We start from the raw sequence: 26161 nt of genomic DNA, 5'->3' as shown, positions 1-26161 counted from the left end.
TGATGGAATTTCAGTATTGGAAAAATGCTTAGACATGACCTCATCCCTACCCAAGCTGGTTCATGAATCATCCCCATAAAATTCCTGGCATGCCAATTAAAACCATTCAGCTGTTCATTCATTCTTTCATCTTGCTGAACATTTGTTATGTACCTACATCGTTCTGGATGTAAGGAAGGATGATGATGACAATGATGACCTTGGCCTCATTGAATCTGCATTTGTTTAGATATGGATTAAGCTGATGAACCAAAGGAATCCCCAAATTCAAAACATAGTCATGCATTGCTTAATGACGGGGATACATTCTGAGAAACATGTGTCGGGCAATTTCAGCATTGTGCAAACATTGCTGCACAAAGCATAAAGCACACTTACACAACCCTAGGTGGTGGAGCCTACTATACGCCTAGGCTACATGGTCTAGCCTACTGCTGCTGGGCTACAAACCTGTGCAGCATGCTACTATACTGGACACCATAGGCAACTGTAACGCAATGCATTTGTTAACATAAAGTATTCATGTATCTAAATCTATCTAAATACAGAAAAGACTATAAAAATAAGGTATAAAAGAAACAATGCTAAACTTGGATAGTACTTACAATGAATGGAGCTTGCAGGACTGGAAGTTGCTCTGGGTGAGTGAGCAAAGTGGTAAGTGAATGGGAAGGCCTAGGACATGACCGTACTGTACTTTGGATTTCATAAACTCTACACTTTGGCTACACTCAATTTATAAAAACATGTTTTTCTTTCTTTAATAGTAAATTAACCTTAACTTACTGTAACTTTTTAATTTCATAAACTTTTTAAATATTTTTAAACTTTTTGACTCTTTTATAATAACATAGCATAAAACACAAACATATTGTACAGCTGTACAAAATTTCTTTTTGTTTTTTTTTTGAGATGGGATCTTGCTCTGCTGCCCAGGCTGGAGTGCAGTGGCATGGTCATAGCTCACAGTAGTCTCCAACTCCTGGGCTCAAGTAATCTTCCCACTTCAGCCTTCTGAATGGCTGGGATGTCAGGCATATGCCATCATGCCCAGATTTTTTTTTTTTTTTTTTTTTGGTAGAGATGGGGTCTTGCTATGTTGCTCAGGCTAGTCTTAAACTCCCAGACTTAAGTGATCCTCTTGTGTACCTCAGCCTTCCAAAGCGTTGGGATTACAGGCATGGGCCACCACACTTGGCCACTTTCTGTCTTTATAACCTGAATCTATAAGCATTTTTCTACTTAAAAAAATTTTAGAACTTTGTGTTAAAAACTAAGACACAAATACACATATTAGCCTAAGTCTCACAGGGTCGGGATCATCAACTTCTGCTTCCACATCTGGCTCACTGGACAGTCTTAGGGGCAATGACATGCATGGAGCTGTCATCTCCTAAGATAACAATGCCTTCTTCCAGAATCCCTCCTGGGGGACCTGCCTGAGGCTGCTTCATAACTAACTTTTTTCTTCATAAATAGGAGGCACACATTTTAAAATAATGATAAAAGAATAGTAAGTACATAAACTGGTAACATAGTCATTTATTATAATTATCAGGTGTTAGGTACTGTATGTAATTCTATGTGCTAAATTCTATGATTGACAGTGCAGGAGGTGTGTTTACACCAGTACCACTGCAAACACGTGAGGAATGCATTGTGCTACGAAGTCTTGATGGCCGCCATGTCACCAGGCAATAGGAATGTTGAGCTCTGTGATAATCTTATCGTACATGTGGTCCATTGCTGCCCAAAATGTCATGATGCCGCACACGACTGTTAAGTGGCATCACCAAGACAGTGTTTATCCTCTCTTAACAGTCCAGAGGCAGGTAGGCGGTCCAGGTCAGGTAGTCCCTTCTGCTACATGAGGCTGTCCCAGACTACGGCTACTTCCGTCTGGTTCCTCTGTTATTCCCTGGAGTGCCGTCCTCCCCAGCAGGTGTTCAGGTGGTCATCACAGCCTGCAGGAGTGGGAGGAGATGCAGTGGGTACACATGTCATTTCCTACATCCTGTTGGCTGGAACTTAGTCCCATGGCCACTCCCACCTGCAAAGGCAATTGGAACATGTGGTCTCTAGCCCGGTGGCCATGTGCTCAGCTAACGCTGGGGGTGTAGGTTCTATTTGTAAAAAGAAAGAAGGGGTAAGTGGATACCACGAACAAGTAGGTGTCTCTGCCACACTGCCCAACTCCTTCATTTTACAGATGGGGAAAATGAGGCCTGTAGAGGGGAAGTGACTTCTCTCAGGGCACATGATGAGGCGGTGGCAGTAGAACTTTTTTTTTTTTTTGAGACGAAGCCTCGTTCTGTCGCCAGGCTAGAGCGCAGTGGCGCGATCTTGGCTCACTGCAACATCTGCCTCCTGGGTTCAAGCGATTCTCCTACCTCAGACTCCTGAGTAGCTGGGACTACGGGCACCTGCCACCACGCCCAGCTAATTTTTGTATTTTTAGTAGAGATGGGGTTTCACCATGTTGGCCAGGATGGTCTCAATCTTTTAATCTCGTGATCTACCCGCCTCAGCCTCCGAAAGTGCTGGGATTACAGGCACCACTGTGCTTGGCCAAGCAGTAGAACTTTTAAGGCCTGTCTCCTGCCTTGTAGGCCACACACTGGTGTTGTTTCACCATGGGACATGGTCTGAGATATGCGTTGTCGGGGGATTTCATCATTGTGTGAACATCATAGAGTGTATTCCCCATGCCAAGATGGTAAAGTTGACTACACGCCCCGACTATGTGGTGTAATCACTAGCTCCTAGGCTCCAAACCTGTGCAGCATGAATACCGTAGGCAACTGTGAACTGTGACACAATGGCAAGTATTTGTGTATGCACACACAGAAAAGGTACAGAAAAATACAGTATTCTCATCTCCTGGGACCACTATTGGGCGTGTGGCCCGTCCTTGATGGAAACGTCGTTATGTGTCATGTGACTGTGTCTAGTGCCTTTTAGTAAGTCATTGTTATCACTTCTGCTACGTGTGTTTCCTGCCTTCTGAAAGATGAGTCTCTTCTCGTTGATATAAACGATTCTTTACATCAGTGCTTCTGAGTCCTTTTCTTCAGGGAAATGGGTGGGTTCATGGAGCCTTTTTAAAGAGCTGTGACAGATTTTGACTCTCTTCCTATAAAAATACTTAAATACGTGCAAGCAGACAACACATGCACACACACACAAGTTCAAGTACAGTTTCAGAGTGTTCATGATGACTCCCTTAAGCCCCTAAGAATCCCTATAAACCCAGGCAAGAATACAATGAAATACATTGCATGGATGTTGCGTTTGGCAGCTACGGAGCCTTCCTTCTGACCCAGCCTGGTTCACATTACAGCTAGAATTCTCCACAAACACTTAATTTGAGGTCACCATGGAGCTACTATGCAAATTGTTTTAATGTAAGAACAAGAAGCTCAGAATTGCTGGGCTACCAAGTTCCCAACTATGAAAATGCCTCTAGGGAAGTTTTATAATGCCAAGAAATGCAGACACACCACATTAGTAGCAATTTATAGACCCCTATTTTGAGTGAGCATTCATGCACACACACACACACACACACACACACACACACACACGACTCTTAACAATAAGATTGCTCTTGAAATTATTTTTAAGTCATTATGGATAATTTGCTATCTGAGTGAGATGATTTTCAACAACAGAACTGGATGTGCAAACTATTTCTTATCTTGGTGTGCCACAAAACAGCCTTTATCTTTTTTTTTCTTTACAATGTACAATGCTGCCAAACAGAACATATTGAAATTGAGTGCAAGCAGACGGTATTTACTCTAAGCAAACCAGACTCAAGTTTTAAATAAAATAGGCTTAACATAAACGATAACAAAATCTGATATAGCAGACTCTACAAAATGGCTTGGCACAGAAGACACCCTGCTCCAGGGAATCACATTAGCTTCTACAGCACGATCGTGTTACGTAAAATTAAATGTTACGGTTTTAGGGTTTATGGCTCCAAATGCAAGTATGGTGATTACTTGATTGTGTTCTCAGCGATAGGAATAGCAGCCACAAGACTCTACTCATGTACATGTAAGTCAGAAAAAGAATCCCAGTTCATATTTCTGTGCCTACATTTGGGATTTGAGAAGTAACAAGAGTCATGTGCTCATCCCCTTGTTAGAGTCACAGAACTCTTAAACCATAATTTCCACGATCTTTCCATAGTCAGCGTTCCAGGAAAGCCAAGCAGACTTAGCACAGATACGTAGTTGCTTTATATTTTATTGTTTTGCACAGAATTAGAAGAACCTTATAAAACTTCATCCATCTGTGAGCCAGGCAAGAGGGCAAGACCTGGAGCCGACTTCATCTGGAGCACAGCGGACCCTCAAGTTCCGCCATTCTCTCTTGCGGAGACTGGATGGCACTTAACATTATGTAAGAAGTAGAAGGAATGTGCTTACTTCAAAATAATTCATCCAGATCATGTCAGTGTTAGGTGACCAATTCCTTCAGCCATGAAGAGCCATGGCTCGCATTTCTGGGGGCTTGCACCCTCTGCTGTCTGCTAAGGAGACCAAAGGTAAGCGAGGTAGAGTTTCACTTGTCATCCTTTGCATGAACCTGGAGGCTTCTTGATTGAAAATGAGCCTTGCAGGGGGCTGGGAGGAAGTCCAGTTTAGGGCGGCCAGGTTAAACGCATGATCCCATCCCTGACAAAAAGCAATAGAGTAGCCAATAGCTACGAGGCTACAAACCTGTGCAGCATGAATACCCTAGGCAATACCTGAGTCTTCGCTCAGATACCAGGAGAAGGGAGCTCTCATCTGCCTTCTTTTAGCAGCAGGCTTTGGATTTCAAATGTTCATTGAGTCTCCCTTGTCTCAATCCTTTCCAATAATACCTGGAAAATTTATTTCTGTGGATATTAGAGCTCTACTTGCAAAAGTTAAGAACTGGACTCTCTATTTGGAATGAAAATGCATACATTTACTTAGTTTTCAAGCATATTTATTATGTATTATTCTGGACTGTGCATATAGTTTTGCTTATATCTCTCATAAATCTAGCTATATGTCTCATAGTCCTTGCAACAAATGATTCCTTTAAATAGGACTGGACACCCAGAACACCTGTAAAGCTCCTGCTTTGCTTCCATGACATCTTAGCAGCCTGCTCTCTTAGGAGGTGGTGTATATACTTACTCCAGGCCAGGTAGGCCATTTTGCTACATGAGGTTGTCCCAGACCATAGCTACTTCTGTCTGGTTCCTCTGTTACTCCTTGGAGTGCCGTCCTCTCCAGCAGGGCTTCAGGTGGGCATCACAGCCTACAGGGGCTGAAGGAGAAGCAGCCAGTGCACACATCATTTCTCACATCCTGTTGGCTGGAACTTAGTCCTATGGCCATTCCCACCTGCAAAGGCAGTTGGAACATGTAGTCCCTATTCCAGTAGGGCTACCTGTCTTCTTGGGCTCCCAGCCCAGTGTCTGACACATAACACAAGCTCAGGGCATGTTGGCTGAAGGAAGAAATGAGAATAAGGAAGCCTTTCCCAGGCAGCAGTCTAGCCATTGCCACTGCGTAGGTTTTTATCAGATTCATTTCTTGAGTTGTCTTCATGGACAATAACAAACACATACTGATGGTTTACAATTTACCAGGTGCTGCTAATCTTTCTAGGCATTTAATTCTCACAGCTATTTTCGGAGGCAGGTGATCCAGCTCTCTCTCAAGCCCTGCCTCTATGAGGGCTCTTTCTTCCTGTCCCTCTCTGTCCAAGCTGGCTGCCTTCTCCATCTCCCCAGCGTCTTCCTGTTGGAGTTCTAGGGTTGATCCTTGCATCTCCAAGACAGTCTCCTCCAATCTCTGGGCGTTAAACATCATCAATATGCTCAGGACTCCCAAATTGTAATTCCTATTGTCAACTTACCTCCTAAACCTCAGATACATCTGCCCAGGGACTGCTACACACCCACCACAGACCCTTTAAATTTAGTAAGTCCCAGATGGGACTCCCAATCTCCACCTCCCCTCCCTCTGCCCTGCCACACCAAAACACAGGGATCCAGTCCCACCCTCAGCCTCCCCTGTCTTCATCCTTCCAGTTGTTCAAGCCAAAAGCTTTGAGCCATCTTTGACTTGTCTTTTTCCTTCCTCCTTCAACCAACCACCAGGAAATCCCATTAGGTTTTCCTCTATCCAAAATATGTTCAGGACTGTTTGGGCATGTCGACTCATGCTTCATTTCAGCACTTTGGGAGGCCCAAGGCTGGAGGATTTCTTGAGTCCAGGAGTTTCAGAGCAGCCTGGGCAACATAGTGAGACCGGTCTCTACAAAATAAAAATAAAAAGTCAGCCAGGTGCGGTGGTACACAGCTGTAGTACCAGCAGCTGAGGTGAGAGGATCTCTTGATCCTGGGAGGCTGAGGCTGCAGTGAGCCACGATTGTGCCACTGCACTCCAGCCTGAGTGACAGAGTGAGACCCTGTCTCAAACCAAACAAAATAAAAAAACCAAAGCCCAAAATAAGTCCAGGACTAGCCACTTCTCCCTACCACCCCAACTCCCATTGTGCTGATGCCACCAGCATCTCTTGCCTGGATTATTGCAGTAGCCTCAAAGCGAGGGTTCCCATTCATACCTTTGCCTTGCCTCAGTCTACTCTCAGCAGAGTTGGAGGGGTCCTTTGAAATGATGTCAATCATACTGCTCTGTTCAAAGCCCTCCAGTGTGTGCCCCTTTCATTCAGAAGAAAGCCCCGAGTCTTTGAGACACCTGCCAGGCTCTGCCTGAGCAGGCTCTGTACCTCTCATCTCTTTCATTTGCTCCATCTCCTTCTGCTTCACACATTCCAGCCTCCGTGGTCCCTTGCAGTTCCCAGAGGAAGTATGTGCCCCCCTGCCTTGGGGTTTTTGCACTGACTGCTTCCTCTGTCTGCAATACTTTCATTCCTGACATCTGCACAGTCAACTTCCTCACTGCCTTTTGGAGTTCCTTCTGGTGTCAGCTCAGTGAAGCTTCCCTGACCACTCTGCTTAAAAGTCCAGAGGCAGTTTGACAGAAATAATATTGAATCTATAGATTATTTTGGGCAGTATGGCCATTTTCATAATATTGATTCTTCCTATCCATGATGGTGGAATGTTTTTCCATTTGTTTGTGTCTTCTCTTATTTCCTTGAGCAGTGGTTTGTAGTTCTCCTTGAAGAGATCCTTCATATCCCTTGTTAACTGTATTCCTAGGTACTCTTTGTAGCGATTGTGAATGGGAGTTAATTAATGATTTAGCTCTCTGTGTGCCTATTGTTGGTGTAAAGGAATGCTTATGATTTTTGCACATTGATTTTGTATCCTGAGATTTTGTTGAAGTTGCTTATCAGCTTAAGGAGTTTTGGGGCTGAGATGATGGGGTTTTCTAAATATACAATCATGTCATCTGCAAGCAGAGACAATTTGACTTCCTCTCTTCCTATTTGAATACTCCTTATTTCTTTCTCTTGCTTGATTGCCCTGGCCAGAACTTCCAATACTATGTTGAATAGGAGTGGTGAGCTATTCCCATGAAACTACCATTAACATTCTTAACAGAATTAGAAAAAACTACTTTAAATATCACATGACATCAAAGAAGACCCTGTATGGCCAAGACAATCATAAGCAAAAAGAACAAAGCTGGAGACATCATGCTACCTGACTTCAAACTATACTACAAGGCTACAGTAACCAAAACAGCATGGTACTGGTACCAAAACAGACATATAGATCAATGGAACAGAAGAAAGACCTCAGAAATAACACCACACATCTACAACCATCTAATTTTCAACAAACCTGACAAAAACAAGCAATGGGGAAAGGATCTCCTATTCAATAGATGGTGCTGAGAAAAGTGGCTAGCTATATGCAGAAAACTGAAATTGGACTCATTCCATACACCTTATACAAAAATTAACTCAAGATGGATTAAAGATTTAAATGTAAAATCCCAAACCATAAAAACCCTAGAAGAAAACATAGGCTATACCATTTAGGACAGAAGCATGGGCAAAGATTTCATGTCTAAAACAACAAAAGCAATTGCAACAAAAGCCAAAATTGACAAATGGGATCTAATTAAACTAGCATCAGAGTAAACAGGCAACCTAGAGAATGGGAGAACATTTTTGCAATCTACTCATCTGACAAAAGTCTAATATCCAGAATTTATAAGGAACTTAAATAAACTCACAAGAAAAAACAAACAACCACATAAAAAGTGGGCAAAGGATATGAACTGACACTTCTCAAAAGAAGACATTTATGCAGCCATCAAACACATGAAAAAGAGCTCAACATCACTGATTATTAGAGAAATGCAAATCAAAACCACAAAGAGATACCATCTCACACCAATCAGAATGGTGATTATTAACAAGTCAAGAAACAATAGATGCTGGCAAGGCTGTGGAGAAGTAGGAGCACTTTTACACTGTTGGTGGGAATGTAAATTTGTTCAACCACTGTGGAAGACAGTATGGTGATTTCTCAAGGATCTAGAATGAGAAATACCATTTGACCCAGCAGTCAAATTACTGGGTATAACCCAAAGGAATATAAATCATTCTACTATAAAGACACATGCACACATACGTTTATTGCAGCACTGTTTACAATAGCAAAGTCGTGGAACCAACTCAAATGCCCATCAATGATAAACCGGATAAAGAAAATGTGGTACATATACACCATGGAATACTGTGCAGCCATAAAAAGGAATGAGATCATGTCCTTTGCAGGGACATGGATGAAGTTGGAAGTCATCATTCTCAGCAAACTAACACAGGAACAGAAAACTAAACACCACATGTTCTCACTCATAAGTGGGAGTTGAACAATGAGACCACATGGACACAGGAAGAAGAACAACACACACCAGGGCCTGTTGAGGGGTGAGGAACGAGGGGAGAGAACTTAGAGGAGGGGTCAATAGGTGCAGCAAACCACCACGGCACATGTATACCTATGTAACAAACCTACACATTCTGCACATGCATCCCATAACCTAAAGTAAAAATAAAATAAAATAAAAGTCCGGAGGTCCAATTGGTGGTGAACAGAGAGGTGGATTTCACAACATTTCTCACAAAATCTCCATTTCAACACATCTGAAACCATCCTCATTCACTCATTCCATCAACATATATTTGTGAAGCATCAACTCTGTACCAGTGCTGAGCAAGACCCTGGGGGCACACAGCTCTGGCTGCCCTGCAGGGCTCCTGGATGACGGGAAAGCCAGGTAGAAATCAGGGAGCAGTGCCAGGTGGTGAGTCAATGCATGACCTTGAGACAGCAGCTTAGCCCTGGGTAGATGTAGGGGTTGAACAGTGGCCCCCACTAGAACATGTCGAAGTCCTAACCCCTGGAACTGTATGTGTGATCTTATCTGGAAAAACAGTCTTTGCAAATGGTTAAGGATCTTGAGAAGAGATCATGCTGGATTATCAGAGTAGGTCTTCAATCCAGTAAGTATCTTTACAAGAGACAGAGAAGAAACGACGCAGGGCGAGAGGAGGTGGCCATGTGAAGATGGTGGCAGAGACCAGCATTCTCCAGCCTCCACCCATGGAAAGTCTGGAGCCACCAGAAGCTGGAAGAAGCATGGAGCCTCTAGAGCTTGATTTTGACTTCTGGCCTCCAGAACAGTGAGGGAATAACATTCTGGTTTTTTACTTGTTTGTTTTTTGAGACGGAGTCTCACTCTGTTGCCAGGCTGGAGTGCAGTGACGCAATCTTGGCTCACTGCAACCTCCACCTTCCAGGTTCAAGACATTCTCCTGCCTCAGTCTCCTGAGTAGCTGGGATTACAGGCATACACCACCATGCTTGCTAATTTTTTTTTTTTTTTTTTTGAGATGGAGCCTGGGCTGGAGTGCTATGGCGCAATCTCAGCTTACTGCAACTTCTGCCTCCCAGATTTCAGCAATTCTCCTGCCTCAGCCTCCCAAGCAGCTGAGGTCACAGGTGCCTGCCACCATGCCTGGCTAATTTTTGTATTTTTAGTAGAGACAGGGTTTCACCGTGTTGGCCAAGCTGGTCTCAAACTCCTGACCTTAGGTGATCCACCTACCCTGGCCTCCCAAAGTTCTGGGATTACAGGTGTGAGCCACCATGCTTGGCCTACCTTTTGTATTTTTAGTAGAGACAGGGTTTCACCACGTTGGCCAGTCTCGAACTCCTGACCTCAAGTGATCCGCCCACCTAGGCCTCCCAAAGTGCTGGGATTACAGGTGTGAAACACCACACCTGGCCAGTTTCTGCATTTAAATCTTAGGTCTTTGCACTTCTCAACCATTTGAGTTGGCTTAGCCTATTTGTGCCCCAGTCTCCTCCAAAGCGGGGATGGTGACACACCTACCTCTCAGGGTTGCTGTGAGAAAGAAAAAATCCATGCAGAGCGCTTGAAGCAGCAGAGCCTGGCATATTCTCTATGGATGGGGAGCAGAGGAGTGAAGCGGTTGCTGGAGGTCCTAGTATCCTGCAAAGAGTTAGCACAAAGCTGGACATACAGAGAGTTCTCAATACACATGCACACTGTCACTGAACACTGCACTCCAAGACTGATTCCAGCCGTGTGGAACATCTCCCAGCTTCTGCAAAAGGTCCCGCTCTCTAGGCCTGGAGAACTTTGCACCAGCAGCCATCTTTCTTCTTCCTACCCGGTTGATTCCTTGCCCTTCCAGTCTCAGCTCCAGCACCCTCTCTGCCCAGTGCCTTTTTTTTCTTTTCTTTTCCTTTTTTTTTTTTTTTTTTGAGACAGAGTCTCACTCTGTCGCCCAGGATGGAGTGCAGTGGCACAATCTCAGCTCACTGCAACCTCCGCCTCCCAGGTTCAAGGGATTCTCCCACCTCAGCCTCCTGAGTAGCTGGGATTACAGGTGCGTGATATCACTGTCATGCATGTCCATGTGAAGAGACCACCAAACAGGCTTTGTGTGAGCAATAAAGCTTTTTAATCGCCTCGGTGCAGGCGGGCTGAGTCCGAAAAGAGAGTCAGCAAAGGGAGACAGGGGTGTGGCAGTTTTACGGGATTTGGGTAGGTAACAGAAAATTAAAGTCAAAAGGGTTGTTCTCTGGCAGGCAGGGGCGAGGGTCACAAGGTGCTCAGTTGGGGAGCTTCTGAGCCAGGAGAAGGAATTTCACAAGGTAATGTCATCAGTTAGGGCAGGAACAGACCATTTCCACTTCTTTTGTGATTCCTCAGTTGCTTCAGGCCATGTGGATGTATACGTGCAGGTCACAAGGGATATGATGGCTTAGCTTGGGCTCAGAGGCCTGACAATCACACCCAGCTAAGTTTTGTTTTTTTTTTTTAAATAGAGATGAGGTTTTTCCATGTTGGTCAGGCTAGTCTCAAACTCTTGACTTCAGGTGATCCACTCGTCTCAGCCTCCCAAAGTGCTGGGATTACAGGTGTGAGCCCCCACGCCCAGCCTAGCACCAATATCAATTCATATCTTCCTCATAACAATGTTAGGAAGGGAAAGTACTCTTATTAGCACCATCTGGACTCAGATGAAGAAACTGAGTCCAGAACAGGTTAAGTAATTTATCCAAGTTAACTGGCTAATGAGGGGCAAAGCAGAATGAAACCTGGGTAGAATGAGCCCAGAGCCCATGCCTGTCCACATTCCTCCCTCTGCTCCTTGAGCCAGGGGCCAGCTCTGTGTTCAGGGCATTGCCTGCTGCACACTGGCCACTCAGTGTATGCTTGTTGGTGGAAAGAAAGGCAATAAACATTTATTCATCATTTATTATATGCCAGGCACTGTTGCCTGCTTTTATAAATATTACCTGATATAATTCTCACAGCCAGCCCAGGGAGTTAATATCAATCAGCCCACTTTGCAGATGAGAACTCCAAGGTGGGACACATTGCCAGGAAATGGTAGAGCCAGCTCTGGGCCATAGTGGGTGGGCCTGCCTCAGAACTTCTCAGTTCTTTCTCATTGCCTTTAGGAGTTTTTTTGTTTTGTTTTGTTTTCTGTTAGGCTCCCCGGCTACCCTCACCCTTCCTCCAAGAAAAAGAAAGAAGGGGAGAGAACTGGAGAGAAAGAACAGGTAGGGGATGGGGACTGGGGGACGAGATAGGACGAAGAGACTCACAAAGAACCCCTGTTTTCTAACAAAGCGCGGACAGTGGTTCCAGGCGCCCAGCAGAGGGCAGGATGTGGCCAAAGATTCCCTGCAGTCTAGAGAGCTGGGCCCGCAGGACTGCAAGGCAGGGGGACCTGCCTGTCCCTCAGGGAGAGTACTGGGAACCCGCGCTCACCTACAAGCTTCGGGGCGCATCTGCTGCACCCATTACTTAGGCACCCGCAACTGTGGCGTGTATCTCCCCATCCAGGCTCCCCAGCTCCCGCCGCGGAAGCCCAGGGATTCTGATGCTAGCCTTGCCCCTAAATCGGACGCCGCTGCTGCCCAATTTGGGGGGAATCCCGAGACTCATGCCCTGCCATTCCCAGGGAGAATGGTTTGGGGCAAACTACGGCTGTCTTGGGCCTCAGTTTCCCCATGTACAATGAAGGGGTCAGATTAGTCCCAGAAGGTCTAGATACTTTCATTCATTAAACACTGATAAAAATCTTAAGAGGAACAGCGTCAGTTGGAGAGCCAGCAGACACTCCATTGCCCGTCCCAATACGAATGGGCAAATACAGCCTAGCGGGGAGTCCTGGGACTCACTTCGCAGCCAGGGCCGACTAACCACAGACCTAAGAGCCCCTTTACTTCTGGACGTCCGTCTACCGCGCTCTAAAATATGAACGATGCTTTCTTACTGCTGGGTTGTTGGAGGCGGATGTGGGATGGTGCTAACAAAGCGCGTAGCCGGGGCCTGGCCATAGTGGGTGCTGACAAACCGCTTACTGCCTGGAGGGACCCAGTTCCCTACCGACGGAGGGCCGAGCAGGGATTCAGATTCCTCTGGGCCGATCCCTTTCTCAGCTCCTTCCGCCCTGCCACCGCCCACTGCGTGCTGCTTTCGCCCGTCCCCTCCTCCCCCGCTCCTTCCCCTCCTTCCCCTGCTTCCGCGCCGCCTCGCGTCTCCCGCCCGCTGTAGCCGGCGAGGAGCGCCGCACGTTGGCCCCGGCGCCAGGAGCTCCCGGGTTCCCGGGCGGGCACCGGAGTAAGGACCTGCGAGCGCAGCCCGAGGCGGGGCACGGCAGAGGACGCGGCGGGCGCGGGGTCCCGGCGAGCGCATTCCGAGGGGCGCCCAGGAGAAGGGGAACGCAGTCCCCGCCCCTGCACAGCGCTCGGCCCCCTCGGGCTCCGCGCGCGGCTACAACCTGGACTGGGCGCGCCCCCGGCATCCCGCATCTCTGCGCGCGTCCCACATCCCGCATCCGGCTTCCCAGCGGCCGGGCATGTAGCAGCGGTAGCAACGGCGGAATATGGGCGGGAACCACTCCCACAAGCCCCCAGTGTTTGACGAGAATGAGGAAGGTAAGAGGGCCAGGGGTGCGACTTCCCGCCTCGCGCCGCCCCGCTCGGCCAGGGGCCAGGCATCCCCTCCCTCCACCACACTCGGCCGAGCCCTGCGGGGCACCGCATGCTGCCCGGCGCGGGGACCCAGGCACGGCCACTTCGCCCAGCGAAGGCAGTGTGTGCCCGACCCCGTGCCAGGCGTGGCGCTTCTGCTGAGGCAACTCCTAGGTACCTCGTGCCGTTTAGTGGTCGGGACGGTGCCTTAGCGCGGGACTGGGGAGGCGGCTTCAGAGTTGAACCGGAAACCTGCACTTGGGGGTGTGGAAGGGAGGAGTTGACTTCGGAGACTAGTCTGGATGTTTCTAGGCTCGGGCTCCCCAGGAAACCGAGATTTCTTTGAGAGCCTGAGGCAGACGGAGGTGGCCTGGGGGAGCGGATTGCACCGTGTGTGTGTGTGTGTGTGTGTGTGTGTGTGTGTGCGCGCGCCCACGACGCATTTGGTCTCGTGCAAGGGCCTGTTGGATGCAGCTCTCTTCAGTCACCCAGGACAGCCCAGGGAAACTTTGCTAAACTCTGTGGTTCCGTCCTGCTCTGGGCAGCCTCCGTGGCGCAGAAGTGGTGTAGGCTCTCCAACCGCATCTCAACTTCCTGGCTGGGTCCTTGCAGTTCAGGTCGATAGAGCTCAGTATTGGACTAGCAGAACCCTCTTTTCAGTGCAGCGTGTCCCTGGAAAACTTACTTCACCTCTCTGAAACATTAGTCCCCTCATCTATGAAATGTAAGTTATGATACCACTTGCTACTTTATAGGGTTGTTTGAAGCTTAACCACTAGTAATCCACGTGAAAATTGCCTTATAAATGCAAGCAGTACCGAGCTGTGCCGTTATCTGTTAAGGGCCCTCTGCCTCTCAAAGCTGGTTTCCTACTGTGCTGACTCGCCAGTCTCCACTGTGTCCCAGATAAGAGCTGAGACATAGCACTTACTATGTTCCAGCCATGCTAGCACGCAGTGTTCACTCAGTCCTTTTCATGCCCCTTGAGGTGGCTGCCTTAGAAAGGGGGCTGTCCTGGTCACTGCTGGTAAGAAGTAGAGCTGGGCTTGAGGCAGGACAGTCTGCTTTGAAAGCTGTGCCTGTCATCATTACCCAGGGCATTGGCTATGTGCGTACATCATGGATGGCTTCTAGAACTCCCAGGGCTGTCAGTGCTACTCACGTGCCTGCTTGGAGAACCCTTCTCAAAAAGATAGATGAACACAGTCAAGGTCAAGGGAGCACCTGCTGTGTCAGGCCCAAGAGAGCCTTCCTTAAAGGAATTCCTAGGCGAATGGCCCTGAATGACCATCCATGGTGATAAGGGCTTTGAGAAACCAGTGCAGGGTCTTGGGGGCACTGAGAGGCCCCAGCTTTTCCTGGTCTTTAGTCTGGAGCACATGCAGGTAAGGAGCCAGTTTTGGACAGAGGAGAGGTGGGCACAAAGGTGATGGAGGCTCTTGCATGTCGCAATAAGAGTTTGAACACTATGCAGCATCACCCTCAATTGCAGGGGTTTGTGGTTCTAGCCTGGGTCAAAGGTCATGCTTTTGCTAATTTTCCCAGCATCTTTCTCTTTTATTTATAGAGGAAATTTGCCACCCTTATATTGAAAACCGTCTTTGTCTTTTATCCCCAGCTTGAAAATATTCATTGGCAAAATAGTTATCTCTGGTGTAGCCAACCTTTTGATTTTCCTGTTCCTTATTCTATAAGCAGATCGGGCCTAAGGTTAACTGCCTATTTTGGTGCTTGTTAAAATACAAGGGTAGGAGGCCGGGCATGGTGGCTCACGCATGTAATCCCAGCACTTTGGGAGGCTGAGGTGGGCAGATCACCTGAGGTCAGGAGAGGCCTGCCTGACCAACATGGTGAAACCCTGTCTCTACTAAAAATCAAAAATTAGCCGGGCATGTTGGCAGGAACCTGTAATCCCAGCTTCTTGGGAGGCTGAGGCAGGAGAATTCCTTGAACCCGGGGGGCGGAGGTTGTAGTGAACTGAGATCGCACCATTGCACTCTAGCCTGGGCACCAAGAATTAAGCTCTGTCTCAAAAAAAAAAAAAAAAAAAAAAAAAGAAATATAAGGTTAGGGCTCTCCTCATTTTGCCATCTTCCAGCCCAATGAAACATTAACTTGTTTGATTTTGCCAGTATATCTGTCACACATTTCCTTGTACAGGTAAAACAGTATTACTTGCCACCAACCGACTCATTTATTTAGTAGGCATTTACTGTTCATATTTTCTGCACCCACCCCTGTGCTGGGGACTAGGAATATGAGGAGAATGAAGGCAAGTGGTAACTTGTTAACAAATTGTTAGCAATTTGTTAACAATTTGCTCCCAGCGCAAGTAAACCACCAGGACAACACAGGGTGTGTAAGTGCCCTGACGTGGGTGAGCTCAGGTGATGCTGATATCCTGGAGGAGGGTCCCTAACTCAGAGTGGGGAGGAGGGATCTGAAAAGGCCTCCTCTTTTAGACTGGCATCTTGCAGAAATGGCAGGAGTTACCTGGGGGGAAGAAGTGGCTGATAGAAGGAGGAAGGACGTTTCAGAGAAAGGGAAGAGTATGTGCAAAGGCAGATGGTAAAGAGTAAGCCTGGCTCATGTAGGGGCATTGAGGGAGCTTAGTACTCCTGCACTGTGGAGTATGAAGCTGGAAGGCATAAAAAATGAACCCTGAATGCCTGGCCGGCCTTAAAGGGCCCAGTGGCCATGGTCAGGTGTTTGGACTTGATCTTATAGGCATTTTGGAGTCACTGAAGGGTTTTAAGCAGGGAGTGACATGGTCCAGTGAACAAACAAGCTCTCCCAAACCTAGTCATTGCGTGGTTGAAGGTTGAAGATGTAAACACCTGCCTGACCAGAACAAGTCTGATTTAAATACTTTGAAGCTAAACCACAGCTAAATATTTGCCATTGTGTAATTGTGACAGGACCATCATCCACATTCTTTAGGCTAAAGTTTAATTCATTGTGTGCAGGTGGTCACAGCTGTTCACGCTCACATGATATATAATAAGCAGAGACAGGATCATGCCACAGATTAATTGGCAGAGTTGCTTTTCTTCAAAGTGTTGCATAAAATAATGGTGGCTTTACTGTGGATGTCGTCTAAGATTTGGTGAAATAGGGCATGTTAGCTGAGCCTCCTCCAGTTGCAAATGATGGAAAAGCAACATTAAGTGCTTTTGTTGTTTTTTAGAAAACAAAAGGTCTCACTCTGTCACTCAGGCTGGAGGGCAGTGGTGGGATCTTAGCTCACTGCAGCCTCAACTTCCCAGGCTCAAGGAGTCCTTCCGTCTCAGTCTCCCAAGTAGCTGGGACAATAGGCTTGTACCATTATGCCTGGCTAATTTTTAATTTTTTTAAAATTTTTTTATTTTTAGAGTCAAGGTCTCACTCTGTTGCCCGAGCTGACAAAGTGCTTTTAGGGGAATAAATTGGCTCTGGCCATTTCTTGCCTTCTCCATCATTACCATTCTTGTCCAAGCCGTGGTCATAGCTCTTGTTTGGATTATTATAGTCACCTCCCTAAGTCCTTAAATGGTCTGTCCTTACTCCTGTCACTGTCCCCTCAATGCAGCAGACAGATTGATCCTGTTAAAATATGCCATGGGCCAGATCAGTCCTCTGCTCTGCTCAGTCCACCCTCAAATCCTCCTTCCAGCCCTAGGCACAATTTGCATCATTGAGAAAATAAAAGCTGAAGTCCTTATGGATGCCCACCACGGCTACCCTCTGAGACTGCACCTTCCTCTGTCTCTCCCGGCTCACCTGCCTCCTTCCTGTTTGTCCAACATGCCCTGCATCCTCACACCATAGCCCTGGCACCTGCCCCTCTTGCCCGAGGGCATCTCCCTGACAGTCCACTCTCGTTTCCTTTAGGTCTCCAGGAAAATGTTATTGACTCATTAGACCCTCATCGATCACCCTACTTAAAATGTCATTCCAAATCCTTTTCCTTGCTGTATTTTTTTTTTTTGGTGGCAATTATCACCATCTATCATAATATTTATTTTACTTATTTTCTTGGTTATTGTCTGTTTTTCTCCACTCAGTGCAAGTACCTTAAATCAGGGATCCCCAACCCCTGGGCCACAGACTGGTATCAGTCCGTGGTCTGTAGGAACTGGGCCGTCAGCAGGAGGTGAGTGGCGAGTGAGGGAGCATTAACCCCTGAGTTCTGCCTCCTATCAGATCAGCAGCAGCATTAGGTTCTGGTGGGAGTGCAAATCCTACTGTGAACTGCGCATGTGAGGGATCTAGGTTGTGCACTCCTTACGAGAATCTAACCAGTGCCTGATGATCTCAGGTGGAACGGTTTCGTCCTGAAACTGTCCTCCCTCTGTCCATAGAAAATTTGTCTTCCATGAAACTGATCCCTGGTGCCAAAAAGGTTGAGGACCACTGCCTTCAGTAGAGGGATCTTATGTGATTGTTTCTTCCTAAGGAATTGCAAGCTCCTTGAGGTAGGGGTTTTACATAGTTTATTCACTTCTATATCCCTAAGGCCTAAAATAACACCTGTAACATAACAGATGTCTGGTAATTTTTTGTTGAATAAATGAATGAGTGAATGAATGAAGGTGTCGATCTCGTCAGCCAAGGCTGGAACCAGGCTCCCTATAATATCAAGAATCTTCATTCCTGGTTTCTGTGCTTTATTCTCAGGCAGACTGTCTCTTCACGGGGCTCCCACAGCCTCCATGTCGATAGCTCCAGAACTCTGAGTATGGAAAAGAGAGTATCTTTCTCGTAGTAGTTGCAGAAAATGTCCCATTTTCTATTGCAGAAAAATAGAGCCTTTGATGGGCTCTAATTGAGCCTTGGGTATTCTTGAATCAGTTACTGTGAGTAGGGAGATTTGAGGCTCTAATCAGCTGGACTGGGTCACATGCCTACTTTTAGATTCAGGTGGTAGCGTCAGCTCCACTTGAGGCATTTGGAATAAGGGTCTATGTGAAGAATTTTCCCAAGGGATATTGGAGTATCAACGGAAAAAGGGCAAGTGGATGCTGGGCAGGCAGATAGAAAGAAAAAACATTCATCCCCCACACCTGTTGTTATTGTGTTCCTTGGAGCACAGGCTGGGACCCTTTGGCGTATCCTACTTAATCATTTGATTCCACGTCCACCTTTTGCACTAGACTACAACCTCCTAAAGAACAGCACTCAGTTGTTTTCCACCTTTGTATCTGCAAGGCCTAGAATAAGGCCAACGAGGGCATAGAGCGGCCATCTGTTGAATGGAAGATGAAAACAGTCACTTATTGGGGGCCAATTTCTTGCATTCCTTTGGGTTCTGAAGCTGTTGAGAAACAAACTGATTTATTTTCAGTAAAGTCATTGGAGACTATGCCTTGGATTTGAGACCAGAATGGCCTTCCTACTCTTGTCCTTCAATTTTGACCCTGAGACTTGCTTGAGCAGAGAACTGGTTTTTCAGAGTGGACCCTACACTGCCAGTAGCTTGGTGGCTCTTAATCATGGTGCACAGAGAACTCATAAGAAATTCCCAAAAAGAGATAGGACACAGCTAAATGGCAGCCCGTGATGATTTCTGACTGTTGCATATCATGACTCGGGATGTCACCTCTCTTCCCAGTGAGAGAGAAGGCAAAGCTTTTGCCTGCTCCTTTCTAGGTAAGACAAAATTCCTGCTTTGTGGGATCGCAAAGGGGCCTAGAGCTCGGGGGTTGGCTTTTCGACAGTATGAGCTGAAGTGAATAGGTGTTAGGATAGAGGCAGGATTTATGTTGAGTCTTGAGGGAAGGGTTTAAATGCCTCAAGAGATAAAGGATAGTATTTTAGCAGGATCAAACAGCATAATCTGGTGCTGAGCCTAGGCATTTTTCCGGGAGAATGGGAAGAAACAGATATTCTTAGCATTACACCCTTAGCTAAAATCTGGACTTTGAGAAATGGCAGACTGAGATGAAGAAACTGTTCTACAAGGAACGTTGAGGGTCCTAACACCCTAAAAGGATATTCTAGTTTAGAGAACAGTGAGGACACATAGTTTAGGATACCAGAGGAGAATTTCTGGTTAAGGCAGACCTGAATTACCTAAGAAGAGAAAAACAGACTCTGTTAGACTGAGGTCATTCCCTTAGCTGGAGCCAACCAAGGAAAACATGGATGTCAATGTTGTTAGCAGTCCTGGAGTCTTCCTCTTCTCAGTCCTTGATTTTTGTGACCTCCTCGGAGTACCCTTATACATTGAAGATTTTGGCCTCTGCTTCATCTCCCACAAGTGCTCCATCTGTGAAGTCATCAATATAAATATCTCATTCTTTCAAGGCGGGACATTATCCTGTTTGAATGTGGGAACATTATCACTGTTCACCAACATCCTGTTCCCCTGTACTTTCATACACACACACAAAATTATACCTCCTTGTCCCCTTGAAGTTATGTGAGACCATGTGACTTGTTTTGGTCCATTTGAGTAGAGATGATATGTGTCATGTCTTGGAGAAAGTATTGAAGACCTAGTGAGTGTCACTTTATATCACTCTGTCTTGGAGCAACCACAGTGATCTACATGGTGGAACTTATTTCAGTCTGGTTCCCAGAGTGAGAACATGGATCAGAGATCACACTCACTACTAGCCAGCCTGCAGTGAGATATGGCATGAGTGGGACAGACTCTTTTGCCATCTTTTTTTTGTTTTGTTTTGTTGTTTGTTTTTGAGACAGGGTCTCAGTCTGGTGCCCAGCTGGAGTGCAGTGGTGTGATCGTGACTCACTGCAGCCCCAACCTCCCCGGCTCAAGCAGTCCTCCCATGTCAGCCTACAAAGTAGACCACAGGAACGCACTACCATGCCCTGCTGGTTTATTTATTTATTTTTAATTTATTTTATTTATTTATTTTTTGATACAGAGTCTCTCTCTCTCTCTCTGTCTCCCAGGCTGGAGTGCAGTGGCGTGGTAGCAGCTCACTGCAACCTCTGCCTCCCAGGTTCAAGTGATTCTCGTGCCTCAGCCTCTCCAGTACCTGGGATTACAGGGAGGTGCCACCATGCCCAGATAATTTTTGTATTTTTGGTAGAGATGGGGTTTCACCATGTTGGCCAGGCTGGTCTCGAACTCCTGACCTCAGGTAATCTGCCCACCTTGGCCTCTCAAAGTTCTGGGATTACAGGCATGAGCCACCATGCCCAGCTGCTAATTGTAGAGCTGGGGTTTTGGGGTTTATGTTGCCCATGCTGATCTTGGATTCCTGTGTGCAAGCAGTCCTCCCACCTCAGCCTACCAAAGTGCTGAGATTACAGGTGTGAGCTACTGCTTTTTGCTATGTTAAGTCACTGAGATTTGGGGCTGCTCATTACCACCGTGTACCTACGCCTATCCTGACTGGTACACCTACCCAAACCAGCCCAACCTCAAGGAGAAAGCATTCGCTATTTTACAATTAAGTTTTATATTGGCTGCATTGTTATTGTAGATACCCTTTATCACACTGAAGATGTTTCCTTCTATCCTGATTTGCTGACAGTTTTTATTGGTAATGGCAGTTGAATGTAAACAAATGCCCTTTTCTGCATCTATTGAGACAATATGTGACCTTTCTCCTTTTTCTGATCAGACAAGAATTATACTGATTGATTTGTAAATGTTAAATCAACTTTTCATTCTTGGGGTAAACACCACTTCATCATGATGTGATATATTCTTGGATTTGATTTGCCAATATTTTGTCTATAACTTTTTAATAAGAAGATATTATAAACTTTATGCCAATACATTTGAAGTGGACAAAATAACTACTCTATAAAAACACAACTTGCTGAAAATAATACAGGGGAAATTTAAATATCAGAATAGAACTAAATCTGTAATAAAACTTTCACGTGAAGAAAAGTCTAGGCTCAGATGTCTTCATAGGTAAAGTCTTCCAAACATTAGAAATAATAATAATATTCTACAAACACTATCAGAGAATAGGAAGGAAGAGACATTTTTTAATGACTTTATGAAGTTTTTGTATCAGTGTTATACTGATCTCATTAAAAGAATTAGGAAGTATACCAAACTTTGGGATAATTTGTGAAGGACTGTTGTTACTATTATTATTTTGAGACAGAGTTTCGTTCTTGTTGGCCAGGCTGGAGTGCGAAGGTGTGATCTCAGCTCACTGCAACCTCTGTCTTCCGGGTTCAAGTAATTCTCCTGCCTCAGCCTCCCAAGTAGCTGAGATTACAGGCATGTGCCACTATGCCCAGCTATGTTTGTATTTGTAGTAGAGACAGAGTTTCTCCATGTTAGTCAGGCTGGTCTCAAACTCCCAATCTCAGGTGATCCACCTGCCTCCGCCTCCGTAAGTACTGGGATAACAGGTGTGAACCACTGCACCTGGCCAGGACTGTTATTATTGGTAAGTTTCAAGTTTATTGACATAACGTTATTCACAATATCATCTTACTATCTTTTCCAGTGTTTGTAGGATCTGTAGTGATATCTCCTTTTTCAATTCTGATTTTGGTAATTTGTGCTTTCTTTTTCACTTTTTTTAATTGGCCTTTCTTGGTTTATCAGTTTTTAAATTTAAAAATAACTTTTGGTTTAATTTTTATTTGTTTTCTTTTTGATTCACTGATTTTTTAAAAATAGTTTTCTTCTGTATACTTTTTGGTTTAATTTACTGTTCTTTTTCTAGGTTTTTGATATAGAGCCTTAGATCATTGATTATATTTACTCACGTATTCTATACTTTATTTTTTATTTCACTTAGGAGTTTCCGATGGAATTAATTTCCTTTGATGAAGTATTCTCTTCATCATTTCTTTTATTGCATGCTTTGTAGTGACAAATTTTCTCACTTTGTACTTGTCTGAAAATGTCTTTATTTAGACCTTACTTATGAGTGATTCTTTTGCCGGTTATCAAATTCTATGTCAGTAGGTTTTTTCTTCAGCATTTTGAATATGTGGTTTATTGTCTTTTGCCCTCCATTGTTTCTGAGCAAAAGACAGCTGCCAGTTCTATTTTTCCTCCTTTTAAGCTTATACATTTTTCTTGCCAAACTGCTTTTAAGAGTTTATATTCCCATTCAGAAACCTAACGATGGTGTGCATAGGTATAATGATCTGGCCATCTCTGCTTGTTGTGAGTGCTTCTTGGATTTGTATCTTAGGGGCTTTGTTAGTTTTGGAGGATTTTAATTTTGTCATTTAACATTGGTTGTGACATTTTCCCCTTCTTACATGATCAAACTCAAATTGCAAAGGCATTAGACCTTATCACTATGCCCCATCTGGGTTTGACAATACTTCTGTGTCTTTTGTTCTTTTTTCTCTCCTTGTTTTTAGTCTGAATATTTTCTTCTGTCCTCTTTTTTAGTCACTTCAGGTCTGTCTGCTATTAAGTACAGCCATTAACTTCTTAATATTATTTATTGTGTTTTTTAGTTCTAGAATTATCAGTGGGTTCTCTTTTATGTCTTTCAAATCTCTGCTGAAATTCTCAAAACTTGTCTTTTGTGTCTTAAATGTATTACCCAAGTTCATTTAGAAGGTGTGTTTGGTAACTCCATTATTTAGTAACCCTGTGGGTCTATTTCCATTGTCTATTGTTTCATTTTAAACCTATCTTGTCCTCTAATTTGCCTTTTTGTAAAAAAATTACATGCTGGGTATTATATAGGAAATAGTATAGAGAGAATTCGAGGCTTTGGACGATATTATATTTCCTAGAAAGATTTTCCTTCGGGTCTTTGCAGGCATCTGTGCTAGAGGTGATAGGAATCATGCGTCATCTTAAATCCTCACAGAGACTCAAATGGTTTGAAGTCCTGTGAGGGCTGGTCTATATTTCACACTTACTGCTAGAATGTAGCTCTGTGGTGTTCTTACCAAAGCCTGGGTGTTTACCAAGCCTCCTCCTCTTTGGTAGTTTCCGATGTTCAGTGTTTGTCCCCCGCCTGAAGCCTGCGAGTGCTTCCAAAGTAGCGCCTCACCTTCTTGGAATCTGCTTGCCTGATTGGCAGATTCCACTTGCTGTGCCCATTTCTTTGAATTTTCCTTTCTCCCAGATATTTGTCCTGAAGTTCTTTCTTCCTTTGATAGCTCTATAACTCCTCCAAACAGATTTTTCAAAAGTGTATTTTGTGCAGTTATATGTAGTTTTACTTAGCAGGAAGGTTGACCGAAAATATTCCAGTCCACCAGAAGCAGAGCTCCTCTCCTCAGTATTTATCTGTACACAAGCGCCTTCTGTTTTAAAGATAAGCTCTCCCTAATCCCTGTGCTACCTCAGATCTACTACCTAACTGTCCTCACTCTCATAACAGAGCTTCGTGAAAAAGCAGTCCACACTTGGTGTCTTCACTTTCTTAGTGCTAACATATTCCTCACGTCACTACATCTAGCTTTTCCTCATTTGCATTAAGCAGCTCTGACTAGGAGCTTTTTGTTTTTGAAGGCAGCAGGTAACTGTAAGTCGTGTCTTTTTGGGACACAAAAAATGAGCCAACTCATGAACCTCACCATCCAGCGGAAGAAATAGAGCATGTACAGTTCCCCTGAAGCTCCTTGAATGTGCTCCGCTCCCTTTACCGTTTTTGAACTCCTATACAATACAGTGTTTAGTTTGTTTTTTGTTTGTTTGTTTGTTTTTTGAGGCAGAGTCTTGCTCTGTCACCCAGGCTGGAGTGCAGTGGTGCGATCTCGGCTCACTGCAAGCTCCGCCTCCCAGGTTCAGGCCATTCTCCTGCCTCAGCCTCCCGAGTAGCTGGGACTACAGGCGCCCGCCACCACGCCTGGCTAATTTTTTGTATTTTTAGTAGAGACAGGATTTCACTGTGTTAGACAGGATGGTCTCGATCTCCTGATCTCGTGATTCACCTGCCTCGGCCTCCCAAAGTGCTGAGATTACAGCGTGAGCCACCACACCCGGCCAGTTTTTGTTATTTTTGAAATTTATAAAAGTGGTAGCATGTTTAATGTGGTTTTGTATAGTTTGCTGTTTTCACTCAAGATTGCACTTCTAGAATTCATCCATGCTGCTGTGAGTAGCTGCCATCTATTCATTTTCATTACTATTCCATTCAGTTACTGTAGCATAACTCATTTATTTTTTCTTCGGACCCTGATTGTACTGTACTGCTTCTGGTTTTTTACTATTATGAACCATACAGCTGTGAACAATTTTGTGTATGTCTCCTGTTGCACATATATCAGATTTTCTCTAGGATGAATGCCACAGGAGAGCTGCTAGGTCATAGTATAGTTGTGTGTCCAAATTTTATAAGATGATGGCAAATTGTTTACCAACGTGATCATATTAATTTATACTCTGACAAGCCATGCATAGGCATTTCCATTGCTCTACATCAGCACTGTTCTATAGAAATGTGACTCAGTCAACAAATGGGAACCACATATGTCATTTTTAATAATACATTTTATTTAGCCGAACATACCCCAAATATTACCTTTCTTTCTTTTTTTTTTTTTTCCTTGAGAGAGTCTCACTGTGTCACCCAGGCTGGAGTGCAGTGGCGCAATCTTGCTCACTGCAAGCTCCACCTTCTGGGTTCACGCCATTCTCCTGCCTCATCCTCCCGAGTAGCTGGGACTACAGGTGCCCACCACCACGCCCGGCTAATTTTCGTATTTTTAGTAGAGACGGGGTTTCACCATGTTGGCCAGACTAGTCTCGAACTCCTGACCTCAAGTGATCCACCTGCCTTGACCAGTGCTGGCCAAATATTATCATTTCATTGTGTAATAAACCTCAACATTGTTGAGATATTTTACATTAGTTTATTCACACTGTGTCTTTGAAATTGAGTGCATATTTTACACTTGCAGCATGTCTTAATCTGGGTTAGCTACATTTAAAGTGTTCCAAAGTCACATGTGGCTATTAGCTAACTTATCAAACAGCATACGTTTATTTTCTTGCCAATATTTACTACTGTTGACTTTTCATATTTGTCAGTTGATTGAGCATGCAGTAGTATTTCATTGTTTTTAATTGCATTTTGTCACTATTGAGGTTGAAGTGTCTTTATATATTAAGTTTCCAGTCATGTTTCTGGTTTTGTGACGGTCCTGTTCATAACTTTGTTATTTTTTAAATTAGAAGTCTGTCTTCTTTGATTGACTTGTAGCTCTTTATACAGTCTACGTGACATTTCCTTGTCAGTTATGTGTTGCAAATATTTTATTCTATTTTGCAATTTCACTTTTCAAGCCCTTTATCATATCTGTTGACATCATAAATGTCTTCATTTTAATTTAGTAATATCCATTAAACTTTCCTTGTTTATATTTTGTGTATAAATATGTATATGCATAAATATGTATATTTATACACAAAATATATAATGTATAAAAATATTATATATGATATATTTATTATATTACATAAAATATATTTATATATTATATATTTATATAATATGATAATATAATTATATATAATATATAAAAATCTATTTCTCCATAAGAAAACCTTCTCCACCTTAAGATTTATGCATATTTTTTATTGATGCAATATTTCCTCTAGTTTTGGTGACATTACTCCCTCCAAAGTTTCCCCCTGCTTTTCTGGCTGTTCCTTCGCCCTCTTTGCAAGGCTGGCTTCCTGCAATGAAGGCTGGAGTTCCTCAAGGTTGAGCAGTTGGACCTCTTAGCTTTCTGTACTATCTCCCTAGGTGATCTTGTCAACCTCTGCCT

General features: G+C 44.6%; 2 protein-coding genes across 3 annotated transcripts in view; one reads left to right on the top strand and one right to left on the bottom strand.

Annotated features, from left to right (window-relative positions):
- The window catches only part of CYTL1 (cytokine like 1), a 333526-nt gene that overhangs the window by 23700 nt on the left and 283665 nt on the right, over positions 1-26161 (bottom strand). The window lies entirely within an intron of this gene.
- STK32B (serine/threonine kinase 32B) overlaps positions 12839-26161 on the top strand; it is a 401787-nt gene continuing 388464 nt past the window's right edge. The window contains exon 1 of one of the 2 annotated variants that reach the window (XM_028848342.2): positions 12839-13456. In XM_028848342.2, coding sequence (XP_028704175.1) covers positions 13405-13456 — 52 coding nt within the window. In that variant the 5' untranslated portion in view covers positions 12839-13404. The remainder of the gene's footprint in view (positions 13457-26161) is intronic. The other variant, XM_001094166.5, reaches the window with a different exon arrangement.

This window comes from Macaca mulatta, chromosome 5, assembly GCF_049350105.2.
Source record: "Macaca mulatta isolate MMU2019108-1 chromosome 5, T2T-MMU8v2.0, whole genome shotgun sequence".
In the NCBI taxonomy this organism is placed as follows: Eukaryota; Metazoa; Chordata; class Mammalia; order Primates; family Cercopithecidae; genus Macaca; species Macaca mulatta.
This window is presented reverse-complemented; position numbering and strand designations above follow the sequence as displayed.